Raw genomic sequence first — 13,941 nt, 5'->3', positions numbered from 1 at the left:
GCTGCTGGGTCTGTCTCAGCTGCTCGTCGTTCAGGCCCGGGAAGGCGCAGCCGACGTCCTCCTGGATCCGTCCGATCGGGTCCCGAGCCGCGGGTCCCGCGCTTGCCGGGCGGTCGACGGGATCCTCGGTGCCACCTGTGAGGGTCTCTGTGGCGCACACTGCACTCTCTCTCGCTGGGGGGGGGTCAGTGGCCGCGGCCGCTCGGGGGTCCGTTGCCTGCCGGCAGCGTCCCCCCGTGAAACACGGGCAGGCCTCCTCCGCCCTTGTCTCGGCGTACACCGTGGGTCGCCTCGACAAGGCGTCCGCGTTTGCATGCGTCCGGCCAGCCCGATACTCGATTTGCAGGTTGTACTCCTGCAACTGCGCCAACCACCGGGCCATCTGCCCCCGCGGCTCCTTGAATGTAAGAAGGAACTGCAAAGCATAATGGTCGGTGCGTACGCGACATCTCCTGCCGTACAAATACGGCCGGAACTGTTTGCATGCGAAAATCACGGCGTACAACTCTTGGCGGGTCACGCAATAGTTCAGCTCGGCCCCACTCAAGGTCCGGCTGGCGTACGCGATGACACGTTCTGTCCCATCCTGTACCTGTGACAACACCGCGCCCAGCCCGCTGCTGCAGGCGTCGGTGTCCAAAATAAAATCGGTGGTAAAATCGGGGAAAGCGAGGGTGGGGGCGTGGGTGAGGTGGTCTTTGAGAGTCGTGAAGGCCGTCTGGCAGGCCCCCGTCCACTGATAGGGGTGCTTAGGGGAGGTGAGTTGGGTGAGGGGGCGTGCAATCTCGCTGAATCCCTTTACAAATCGACGATAATAGGTGGCGAGCCCCAAAAATGATCTGATCTCCGTCAGATTCCTTGGCCGTGGCCACTCCACAACGGCGCGTACCTTCTCCGGATCGGTACGCACGCCTGCCTCGCTGACGCGATGCCCGAGGTACCCCACCTCGCGTTGTGCGATGTAACACTTACGTGGCTTGAGCTTGAGATGAGCCGCTCGCAGTCGCTGGAACACCTCTCGTAGCCTGGACCAATGCTCAGACAAAGATCTACTGAACACGATCACATCGTCCAAGTAAATCAGGCACTGTTCCCATTGCAAACCCCGCATCACCAACTCCATCAGCCGCTGGAACGTCGCGGGTGCATTGGTGAGTCCGAACGGGAGTACTCGAAACTCGAATAGTCCCATCGGGGTGGTGAATGCGGTTTTCGGCCGATCCTCCTCCGCCATCTCCACCTGCCAGTACCCGGACGCGAGATCGAGGGTGGAAAAATATCGCGCTCCGGCGAGGCTGTCAAAAGTGTCGTCGATGCGGGGTATGGGGAAGGCGTCGCCGAGCGTGACTGCGTTCAGTTTACGGTAATCGACGCAGAACCGGGTTGACCCATCCTTTTTCGTTACTAGTACCACTGGGGCTGACCAGGGGCTCGCCGAGGGCTGAATTATGTTATCGCGAAGCATGTCCCCAACCGCCTCTTTGATCTGGGTGCGTTCGGGTGCGCCCACTCGGTATGCAGGGAGTTTGATGGGTCGGGCTGCACCGGTGTCAATTTGGTGCTTAACAAGATCGGTCCGACCCACGTCCGAGTCGTGTTCACTGAATACGTCGGCATACTCCCGCAGTAACTCGCGCAGCCGATCGGCCTCTCCCTTAGGTAAATCCGCCCATGGTACATGTAACGCGTCGAGCAGGGGAACGACCTCGGCTCGGGGAGTCGGGCCGACTCGCCAGGCCAGGTCCTGGTCACCCTCAGGACGCCCGGGGTCCTCCGCCCAGAGTGCGAATACCGAGTCGTTAGAGTGGCGTGCGTGCAGGGGGTGTACGGTGGCTATCGGGGTGCGCCGTCGCAGTATCGCTGGGGTATTGTGGGGGTTAAACATCCGCATAAACAATCGGTCCCCATCTGCGTTTACCAACGTGGCGGATCCCACTATCCCATACCGTTTTGCCAACTCCGGGTGAGGAGTTAGCATTACCTCTCCTGATGGTCGGAGCGCGGGGTCGGTGGGGAATGTTGCCACCGGCACCAGCATCTCGGTGAGCGGGCCGATGGTGACTGCCGTCGCCAGGATAGCGGCCACAGGTGCGAAGCGGGGGCGCATCGGTTCTCGTCCCAAGAATGGTATCCGCTCGCCGTTGCTCTCCATGGTGGCGCATCGCTGGCGGGGTTGCACGTTGAGTCCCAGCCGTTCTAAGAGGTCGGTACCTGCGATACACTCGTGACACAACGCACTCGACACGTAGAACTCCTGGGTGCACACCTGACTGCCTATGCGGACCTCTAGGGTGGCTCTCCCCAGCAGCCCCATTCCGGCTCCGCTCGCCGTGTGCAGCGCGCGGTCCGGTGCCTGCAGGTGACGCACGTCGACCCCGATCGCGCTGCAGTGCGCTGCGCTCACGAGCGAGGCCACCGCCCCCGTGTCTAGCAGGATTCGGGTACGCACTCCGTTAACCTCCCCTTCCACCAGCGACGTGGCCCCCGTGATCCCCGCCACCAGCTCCCGTAGCCAGTCGCCAGGAGTCACCGTTTCCGTGGGCGTTGTTGCTGGAACCTGTGTGGAGATCACTCGCTCGCCATTATTCTCATTACCGTCTATTTGTATCGGGACCGCGTCGATTGCACCCCTAGTTGGTCCGCTCACTAGGAGGCGTTGGAGTTTAACCCCCGCGCCTGCCGAGGCTCGGGTGATTTCAGGACAGTCTCTCACTAGATGCCCTCGGCGGTCGCACATATAACATGCCCGGGGAGGGGGGGCGGTTCCGTAGCGGGTCCCCTGTCCGCTCCCTCTCCCTCCCCCAGTACGCAGTTGCCCCACATCGGACTCTAATTGGGACACCCTCCCGGCTAGTCCCCCTACTGTCGAGCGTAGTTCACCCATCTCAGACTGGAGGGTCTTCACATTTTTATTTGCTTCCTCGCGTACTTGGTGTACCTGGCTAGCAATATCTCCCATGCCGGTCTGTAACCCAGCTACCCACCCCGGAGTTGTTTCGCTGGGTCTCTGGGGCTCCCTTGCCCGTCCCCTTACTGCAATGGCGAGCTCTTCCTCCTCGTCGGAGAGTAGGCTCGCTACGGCGCACTCTCGTCCCCTCCCTCGAGGCTGCGCGCGCTCACCCGAGAGTTTCTCGCATTTTCGCGCGCGCTCGACGAGGGTGTTAAAGGAGAGTCGTGCACCGTCTACATTTGGCTGCCACCACGGGGTGTGTGCCAAATATCGCTGGATTTTACCGGCGGCGAGGCCCTCAATTATTTTTGCCTCGTACTCTGGGTACGCGAGCTGGGTCAACATGCGCACATCCTCGGCGTAATCTCGTAGATCTTCGCCGGGTTGGCGGCGGCGTGCCTCTAAGGCCGTCTGCGCATCCTCCTCGTCATAGGCGCCGAAGCGTCGTTCGAGTTCGCACATTAATTTTTCCCACTGATTTTGTGCGCTTGCGGGCAAAGCTTCCACAAAGTCAGCTGCCCGCCCATCTAAATGTAGCTCTAACTGCTGCAACGCCTCCTCATCTGACCACCCATTAACCTTTTTCGCCCCCCTGACGCTGCGGGCAAACGATTTCCATGTTGGAATTCCTTTGCCCGTAAATGTGCATTTGATTTTAATCTGGGTTGGGGGGCCTCTTTCCCTTGGGGGTGCGGGGGATCGTCCCGTTTCTGACACCAATATGTGAGGGTCGCTAGCCCCCGAGATCCCTCCCTCGATAATGCTAACGGCCGGGCTAGCATCATCAATCGCCCCCCCGCTGCTAGGTTCCTCACCCGTGGCGTGGGAACCATCGCCCGAGGATTCCCCTCCCCCGCGGGTCCGCGTAGCCGGCATGGCTAATTACCGAGTAGTATTCTGCCCCTCCCTACTACGATACCTCCCTGTCCTAATCGCGCGCCTGCAACCCACACGGAGCGAACGTACGCACGCCCACACACACACGCCGCTCCGCGCACTCCAACTCAACTCGCGTTATGATTGCGCACCTGTATCGCACACGGGGTGGTCGCACGTACACACACGCAGCTCCCCACGCGACACACTGCTCAACAAGATCACGCGAGACCACGCTTCGCTATTAATGATTTATTATATGCTACCTGCGAATTGATGTTGAATCAGTGAGTCGACGAGGCTGGCCTATTCCACCCAAACCTGTACCTATTCCCTATTTATCGGCTTACGCTACCCTACTTCACCTCCCCACTCACTGTTTGGTGCCCGCGGTGGTTCGCTGCTCCCGGTGCTAACAGCGCACCTCGACGCGTCGCACGGACGTCCGGGTCGCTGGCTGGAGCTGCTGCGGGTCCGCTGGCCTGGAGAGAACCGTCCGATTTCCCCTTTGCGCTTCCCATTTATCCTGATTCCCGGACCCCTACCCCCTTCCCACGCACCGTGCGCCTTCGCTATGCTAATTAATCCTTTGTCCGCGCGGCGTGAACTCCAAACAATGGCACGCGCCCCCCTCGCCCGGGCCAGGCAGCTCCGCGGTGCCTTTGTTCCGCTAATCAATGAGCGACCTGCACGGCGCAAATTCCAATCAATCCTTTTCTCACGCAGGCCCCCATCACCGAGGTTCATGCGGCGGTGTCCATCACAAAGGCCCGTCGTGGGAAGCTGTGCATGGCTCCTCGCGCGCCTCCCCTCTCCCAATTATTTATACTAATAGCCTTATCCTTAAACTCCCCTAACAATGGTGCCTGCGCGCTCAAGCGTAATTATCCCAACCCTCCATGACTATGCGCAACAGCTCCTGCGGTCCCGCTATTCGTGCTGTCCCGTCCCTCCCCTGCTTGCCCCGTCGACCCGTGGGGGTGTGTGTGGGGGGAAAATGCACCTCAACCGCGGTGGCCGAATGCCCCATGCCGCGACCACACCATATTACGGCTGGTCGCAGCGCCGCGGCGCAACGTAGCACGGGGGAGGTCGTCCAATTCCCTGATCGCCGGAAACCGTGAGAGTTAACCCCGATAAGGGTTTCTCGGATAAAAACCGGTCGGCCAGGTGACCTCCCCTCGGAGCTCTATGGGGGGGGGGGGAAATGCGTGCGGGTGTGTTCGTGTGAGGATTGGTGAGGGGGACGCGGGGTTGGCTCCGTTGCTTGGTGGTGGCGAAGTCGGGGGTTTGGGCGCCTGCCGAACGGCTTCGTGGCAGCGGCATCACAAGATCTACCCCGTACTATATACTGCCATAGACACCTTGACATTCATATATTTTTTTGGTTCTTTCGGTAAAATCATGTAGAAGGGAAATAATAAAATAATAAAAATAAAACATAATAAAGTAATAGTTATTTTTATTTAATTTTATTATTTCCCTTCTACGTGACTTTACCGAAAGAACGAAGAAGATGAATCCCTGCAGTCACGAAAGCTTTAAATCGAAATTCATATTTTTCTTTACCATATATATTTGTTCATACGGTTGCATCGGTCGGTCGTGGGTTTTTCATGTACACTGGCGAAGAATAATGATGCAGAGTTTATATGATATATTTTAGGCGGGAAATTAGTTTTCAAATTGAGATTTTTTTTTCTGGAGGGGGGACCCCCAGACCCCCTAGAAGATTTGCTCCCCCCCCAATGTTGATTCCATGGCTATGGCCTTGGCTAGACAGATCTATGGACCTGGTGACTATTGAGGACGTCTTGTAATTGATGGAAGAAAACCACGAGACACGAACTTGCGAGAATAATTTAAATTAAATAATAAGTATTGTATGGCGCTGAAAGAGTGGAGATGCTAAAAGCACATTTTCAGATTTTCAGTGATTGAATAATACATATGGCAAGTGCGATTAAGGGAACTCACGTTGAGTGTTGCAGAAGAAATATTTAAGGAGAGAAGACATTTGCCTACTCGAGAAAGGCATTAATTTGGAGAGGGAGAGACGTTAACATTGCACCGAACAAGGTCACGCGCCATGGATGACACGAGCCCAACGAAAAGTGCCTGTAAAAACTCCGTGAATTATTACCAAGGTACAGATGTTGAAGAACATCATCATTCTACACGTCGTCAAGACCTGACCACAGCTGACAAGTCACCAGCTGCATCAACCTCCTGGCTGCTGCTGCTGCTGCGTCATCAACCATTGGGTCGCTGTCTCCGCTGTTTGCACGACGACTGCCGTGTCACCTACTCAACGCGAGCATGAGACTGTCTGCTACAGACTGAAAGCAGATTGCTTCTGTTGTGTTGCTTGCCTTATCTTTATTTATCAGTGTGCATTGATGCCTTATTAACCTAAATTCCGAGTTATGCCATTCATTTCTGTTTTCAAAGTTTTCATTTGTAGAACAGTATCAAGTATTCTTTGGACCAAATGTCAGTTGCATATTTGATGATTGGTACTCACATTTTTTTAAATAAATAAGACTTGTTTGCATTAAAATCTGTGTGTGAGTGGTTGAACATTGTGTACATGCGAGATATCAAAGAATCCGGAATATAATGTTGGCTTCTGTCATTGTGTATCATGAATAAATCATACCCTACAGTCCTCGACAAATAAATAAAATACAATAAAATGACAAGATACCTTCCAGAACTACATCACTGTCCATTCATCATTAAAAACACGTCTTTATGTGAAGCCTTTCTGCAACAATGCGCATTTATTATGTAAAGCAAATTTTGTGTTAGGTCAACATTTCATGCCACGCGGAACAATCAAGCCGCTTTTACTCAAATGTATTCATGACAACAATGAATACAGAATTCCAGGCATCAACACCATTGCCGAGTTCAGTAGAAGCAGTGGAGGCCCCTCTCGTATCCGGGCATCATTAAGGTCTTGTCAGGCTGCTCCACGCAAGGATTCGCTTGAGCAAGACTCGTAGCCAATCACACCAAGCCACCAGCATCACGTGCCCTAACGTACCCTCACCCTCACTTAATGGCACATAGTTCGTACCATTAAGTGATTCTTGTCATCCTCGACGTAAAATACGTGGGTTGATTAATCAATGGAGACATCAGTCATCACTGAATTGGTTGCGTTCCGAAGATTTTGTTGTTTATTGTCATTGCACGGGAATGCGAGGATGCCTGAAGGATGCTGTATCAGCTGTACGTTGCTCCTTGTCGCTGGAGTACATAAGGTAACGCCGCTCACAGGGAAGGTGACAATGCCGCTATGTGCACAATTGACCATGGCGCTGACCGCTAAAAATCCATGTTATCTTCATATGTACAGCAACAGTCAAAAAGGAAGATTTCTAATCGCATCGTCCACTCCATGTACAACAGTCGGGAATGCGGAGATGAGCTCGCAAATCTCTCCGCACCACCGCTCCATGGGAGCCCGGCTACGAGTTCGCCTGCAGCGCGAGGTTCTTGCGGTAGCACTCGAGGCTGCACAGCGGCACGCCGGTCTTAGCGCAGCTGTAGCGCTTCCTGTTGGTGCAGCCGGGGACGCCGCAGTCCAGCGCCTGCGAGGGGGCGGGCGGAGGGGGCGGTGCGGGACCCAGCAGCGCCGGCAGCGGGAAGCCGGGTGGGAAGGAGACGGTGGTCCCCTCGGAGGCGGAGCTGGAGTAGCGCACGGTGGGGGCCATGGGCCACCGCCGGCCCAGCGCCCCCACGCGGCCCCCGGCTTTGCCGCCGGACTTGGCGCGGCCGGTCTTGGTGAGGCGCTCTATTGTCTGCTTGCGACTCTCCTCGGCCTTGCGCGCGGCCTGCAGGCGGCGCGTGCGCGCCCGCTCCGCGCGCTTCATCAGCATCTCTGCCGTCATCTCCTTCTCCTTGTAGCCCATGGGCAGCTCCAGCAGCGGCTGGGTGGGCGCCGCATCACGGTGCAGCAGTGCGCGCTGCTCGCGAAACAAACACCACACACACACACACACGAGTACGTGCGTGCGAAGTGGTAGTGCAGTTGTTAGTGTGCTGCGCTATGAACCCGGCGACTCGAGTTCAATTCCCGCTCACGGCCAATACCAGTGGCGATTTTCGGAACTGGTCCTGGGCCTCCAGGACCGGGGGAGACAAAGGCGTTCTGGACGTGGTGGTGGCCACCCTCCCCTTCGTGTACCGTTCCGGCCTTCATAGGTGCTCGCTAACAGCACCTTCCCCAACAGTCTGTTAAGGCTATACGGGGGATCTTTGTCTTGTGCGTCAATGCACTTTCGAACAAGGGCTTGCTCAGATGCAATTGGCAATGTCTTGACAAAATGTCACTTTAAAATATATAACAGGCACTCATGAGAAGGGCCATTCATAGTGAATAATTGGCATTCCACGTAACATAAGTTGGGTGATAGTGGACGATGTATGGGTTCGGTGCCCTCCCTGGGTCGGTATCTTTATCAGCAAGGTTACACATCGTTGGCTGTCAATCTGTTAAAAGAGGGAGATGCAGGTTGAGATGCAGAGACAGGGGGACATTCCCAAGCCTCAAGGGTGAATTCCAAGGCAGGGAGCTCACCTGCCGTGGCGTCAGCAGGGACTCGTCCACCTCCTTCTTGAGCTCCCCATTGTCGTCCAGCTCTCCGCGCTCCAGGGCGTCGAGCCAGCGCTTCTCCTCCTCATCCTCGGGTCCCGATTCAGCATCCGGCAGGGCTGGGGGGTCCCCGTCGCTGTCGTCTGGGGCCACACACAGCGCTTAGCGTCCGCTGGCGACAAACCCGCAGAGCCCGCACTCCCCTATAACCACGCGGGTCACCGGTTACCCCTCCTAGGCATTGACGATGGCAGTCCCTCACACAAGCGTAAAGCGTCATAAAACAACCGTTCTAAACATTGATGCGCCAATGCTAAATTGAAAACTCATTCTAAATTGAAAACTAATTTCTTTAGAACTGCTTTTTGTGTTTAGTTTGTTGTCCTTCCCCCATACCTATGATTAGCATGGTTGTCTAAGTACGGTGTGAAAGAAGTTGAACAGTCATACAGAGCTGTATGGCTAGAAGTATGAGAATTTACTTCGTCACAGGCCCTGATAGATAGAGTTTGTAATTGCATCACATAAAAATTGTAACCCTGCAAGATAAAGAAAAGTTAAATTAAGTGAGGACCTTCTTAATGATGGCAGCTATACCAAAATCAATAGAGATCCTACCTACCACCTTGCCACGAAAACCAACTATATCATCACTAATTCGACTTCTCTAAGCGAACCGACCAAGCAGCTCTCTCTAAACCCTTCGGCTGCTAGACCACCCAGATTTTATGGCCTTCCAAAAATCCATAAAGATGGTACCCCGCTCCATCCTATAGTCTCCACCATTAACTCATCCACCTACAAACTGGCCCGATTTCTGTCCGAGACTCTGCTTCCTTTCACGGGCAAGACCACCTCAGCTGTACTTAACTCAGCTCACTTGGTTTCTCTAATCAAAGACATCTCACTGTCTCCAGATGAATTGCTTGTCATCTTCGATGTAGTCTCCCTGTTCACCAAGGTACCTGTACCTGGCACCATTGCAATCATTGAAGACTTGGTCTAACAGGGACTGAATCCTGATGTACAAACTTTGGTGAAGCACTGCCTTACCAACACTTACTTCACCTGGAATGGTACATTCTACAACCAAAATTAGGGTACCCCAATGGGCTCTCCCTTATCGCCAGTGGTAGCGAATGTTGTCATGGAGAAATTTGAGACAGATGCCAACCAGACATCCACCCTACGTCCCTCCTTGTGGAAGAGATACGTAGATGACACGTTCGTCATCTGGCCACATGGCCTGTCAGCACTGTGTTGTATACTAACCCTTCTTCCAAAATTGATATTAATAATGTTTGATGATATTTTTATATATTATCTTTTTACTTGTTTTTTTAATGAATGAAAACACACCAAAGCACAGCAAACTGCAAAACACCAGTTGTTGTTAAGTAATGAACTGGAGGAGGGCTAGGATGGCAGAATTTGCAACCTTGCTTCAAGGAAAGATAAGGCCTGATGAACGGGCACATGTCACCCGTGCAGGCGGCAGAGACAGTGGGAGAGTCAGCCAGACATAGTTAAGGCAAAAAGCCCAACCATCCTGCATGGTTTTAAAGTAACGTCAAAATTCGAAATTCAACAACAGAGTAGGCTAAATTATCGATCCTCGCGCTCGCTCAAATTGGAGACCAGGCTGCGAGCTACATCAATGAACCATTGCCCATTTGCTAATCCAATACTGAATGTTAATATTACTGAAGTCAAAACGAATTCTATGACCTCAGCACATGGGCGAATAATAGGGCAGTGTCAACTCAAAGGCAATGGAAGGAAGCAGAGGCGCCTTTGTCTAAATCACAACCACAGAAAGCCAGGAATCATCACTGATTGTGTGTTTAGGGATTCCGAGCTAGTTGGAACACGTGCACACAGGGAGGAGGTAGAAATACGCCTTGTCCTCCTGCAGCTGAGGGAGCAAAGATAAACCCAAAAGGCCAAGGAATTAAATTATTAAATCCAGGGTGAGTGGTCAAACGAAGTGGGTCAGCTCAAGGCTGTGTGCACAGGGGAGGGAGCTGATTTAAACAACCCTGCACGTCTGAACGTGAGGGGGCCTTTGACCTGAAATTAAGAATAACACTCCCAGAGCAGAAGGTTGGATGGCCACAGTGAGACGAATAAGAGTGTTGTATATCTCAAGGATGCAGACTCAGCTGAACAACAAGGCTGCGGGGGTCACCAGAAGTTCGCGTTCGCCTAGTTAAGACAAAAAGCTCAGTTATTCTGTATTGCTATTAAAGTAACGTTAAAGTCGGAATTTAACAACAGGGTAGGCTAAAGTTATTGATATTCACACCCACTCCAATTAAACCAGGCCACAAGTTACGCCTACTGAACCATCACCATCATTAAGTCAATATGAAATGTTATTTCCATCTATACAACTCGACCCGAAGCATATGACAATCAGAACCTTCCTAAGTCAAAATTGAATCGCACCCAGACAGGAGCGAATAGTCGATATAAGGTTGAAGAGGGAAGGAAATTAAGAGCACGGCGAACTGCAAACGTAAGCAAAAAGCCGGGAACGACACCAACCCAGCGACCCACCAGCCCAGCAACAGCGAGTCGGGCTTCGACAGGCCATAAAAGTAGAAATAATAACTCCCGGGGTTAGGGGACACAAGAAGAAGCAGGCAGACAAAAACCAGAACTGACTCCAAGGTTCAACCGCCCTCACCTACAAGGAGTGACGGAAATTAATGAGGCCTTGAGTTAACGGCGTCAGCTGGACAGCAACAACAACGGCGAGCAGAGATAGGGTGGGGCAAAGACTGCGGGGCTATGAAATGCAACTTCATGTCAGTAAAGCCCTGACAAACAAGTTAAGTTAAAGACATCACAATACATAATATCGTACATAACATCAATGTTAACGCTATTCACCGTAAACTATATTCCGCTTATATACCCATGCAGACACCAAGGAATACGAATTCCTAGGATCAAGAAACTTACCCCTTAACCTAAGATATCGGAAATAAATTAATAATAATAAGCATATGCATGAAAAGACAAAAGTAAAACTTATGGAAAAGCCAGGATAACGGGATGAATCACCACCAGGTCGAATATAAAATACATAATAAAAGAGCGATGTTAAACCCAGGGTCGGAGAGAAAGGGAGATCCCGGCCGTCTTTGTATCCCCGCAGCGCGGGATAGGAGTGTATACGCTCGGGGAAACACCTCCACTTGAGTCAAGCACCACGATGGGAAACGACAGACCTTAGGTTACATACAGAATCATAACTGTGAAATGGTAAGGGACAAATGTTAACTTAAAACTTTTTAACCATTTCTTTGTGCGTCGGTGAGGGTCGGAGGGAGTGTTGCCCCTCCCTCCAGGTCGTGCAACACGGACAAAGACGCCTGTGAGACGATTTGTAACGTCTGTGTTTTGGTTCATGAAGAAGGCCAGACAAGAGATAATATCGCACCCAGACAGAGAGACGACTGTGAGGCAATTTGTAACATCTGATTGTTTGCTCGTGGATTTTATGGAGGGAGTATGACAACGGAATATACCGTGGGTGATGCACACAAGGACATACGGACGTACGGACACACACATGGACACACCTACCTACGGACAGATCCTGACACAGCAAAAATCGAAAGAAACCCCGCCTTGTGGGCAGGATCCAAAAGGGATTTTTCGGCATAAAAGAAAGGACCCTGAGCATTGGAAACCAGCTCGACCGGGAGGGTCGACTCAGGAGCGAGCTGCGACCAGCGGGTCGGCTCGACTCTTCAGCTCGTCTGGGACTCAGCCGAGTTCGATCGGCTCACCGGAGCCGGCTCTCGACTCAAGCGGCTCCCCATCTCCTCTGCAGGCGGGCAAGACCCGCTTGACAGCTCAACTCGGCCTGCGTGGGTCAACCTCTGCCGAGTCGGAGGTCTCTGCTGCCGCCGGAATGGGGAGGGTCGCGGTTTGGCGACGAGGCTCCGTGCTCACCCTGGTCGACGACCCAACACTGCACGCTGCGAGCGAGCTGTGGGCGCCACCTACCGACCGGGTTCCGAACTGCGACAGCGTATCAACGGAGATCCGAACCAGTTCACCACGGTGACAGGGGAGCGACTGATACGTATGACGCGCACCGCCCCCTCACCACACGACCACCAGGCGTCTGTTTGACATAAAGAACCGACTCCGAACACTGACTATTCAAGACAACTCTTACCACTCAAACACACTCGAACCCATAAGCCATCCGTGGCTGTGAAGGCATCACAACGAGACCGAGTGATGGCCATCCGTCGTTTATAAGTGTATTCGTAATTTTTATCTTTAATATTTAGTGGGCTGTACTCTTAATCGCATAAATTCCCAACAGATCCATCAATACAAATTGATTCTTGGCACCTCCTTCCGCCGAGCCACGCTCACGTGGGGAGTGGTGGCCCACCAGATCCTTATCAGGTGATCTGGTCCCCAATTAGTAAACTTGGTATAAGATAACGATCTTCGGGAAAGGAGCACCGTCGCAGGCCCTTACTCCGAGCCATTCTGTTGTCAGATAACCTGCCGATGTATCTGTTGAGATTGGTGCCTTTAAGAATAATAACTGTTTTTGATTGTGTTTTTTTTATCGCCGTATAATCTTTCAAGTATCTTTCAGTCATAATCGCCGCACGTACTCGCATCCTCTACAGAATATTCAACTGTCCCGTGACCCAAGGTGCTAACAACGTGATAAGGGTTGCGTATGATCAATAAGGAGTGCGGTACTGCGTGAACAATATTGAGTATAATCATTCATTAACGTTAAGGTTTTTCTTAGCATAGTATTTGCATATATTAACGACTCTCTCTCTCACTAACAACCATCGCGTTATGCGGGATCCATGTGCCGTTGTCAAAGTGAAATCAGACAATCGTTGATGATACTGTATTGATGCCGTGTTGACGTTCCGGGATTGAGAGTTCGCATACTATATCATAGTTGAGGTTGAATTAGTAATAAATTGATTAATACAGAAGTGGTTGTGTGATTCTTTCCTGAAATCTATGCATGAGATCTGCTTCTGCGTTGAGATCTGAACTTGGTGACCTTAATAAACACACTAATACATACTCAGTAAATGTTAAAGCGATAACGGGGTGAACCGGGGACCTAAAATATAACCACGAATACCCACTCTGGGAATGTTAAAGCGAGAATGAGACGAACCTAGACAACGATGCCGAGTTAATCTAAGTTAATCTTGCATACTTACACCACACCTGCATAACTGCATACGATTAATTGCCTTATTCCGATCGATAACCCACCCTCGTCACCGAGGCGGGGTCTGGTTATCATAACGACTTGCATTATCATAATTACACCCACTCGCATAATTACTACGATTACCTCTCGAATTGGCATAATTAAATGTGCATAATTACATAAATTAACATATTTCCGGATAATTACACATTTGGCCAAATTTCATTTGATTAGTATTATTTTCACTGAATATTCATAACCCACATATACAACATAATAATTTCACCC

General features: G+C 52.0%; 1 protein-coding gene across 1 annotated transcript in view; it reads right to left on the bottom strand.

The window, feature by feature from the left end:
• Positions 1–6,590: 6,590 nt before the first annotated feature.
• LOC144717494 (INO80 complex subunit B-like) overlaps positions 6,591–13,941 on the bottom strand; it is a 28,648-nt gene continuing 21,297 nt past the window's right edge. The window contains exons 3-4 of the mRNA XM_078592864.1: positions 8,415–8,590; positions 6,591–7,800 (exon numbers count right to left, since the gene is read on the bottom strand). Of these exons, the coding sequence (XP_078448990.1) occupies positions 7,303–7,800; positions 8,415–8,590 (674 nt within the window). The 3' untranslated portion in view covers positions 6,591–7,302. The remainder of the gene's footprint in view (positions 7,801–8,414; positions 8,591–13,941) is intronic.

The sequence above is a fragment of the Lampetra planeri genome, chromosome 4 (assembly GCF_965212315.1).
Source record: "Lampetra planeri chromosome 4, kcLamPlan1.2.h2, whole genome shotgun sequence".
Taxonomy (NCBI): Eukaryota; Metazoa; Chordata; class Hyperoartia; order Petromyzontiformes; family Petromyzontidae; genus Lampetra; species Lampetra planeri.
Note: the sequence above shows the minus strand (reverse complement) of the source record. Positions and strands in the feature narration are given on the sequence as shown.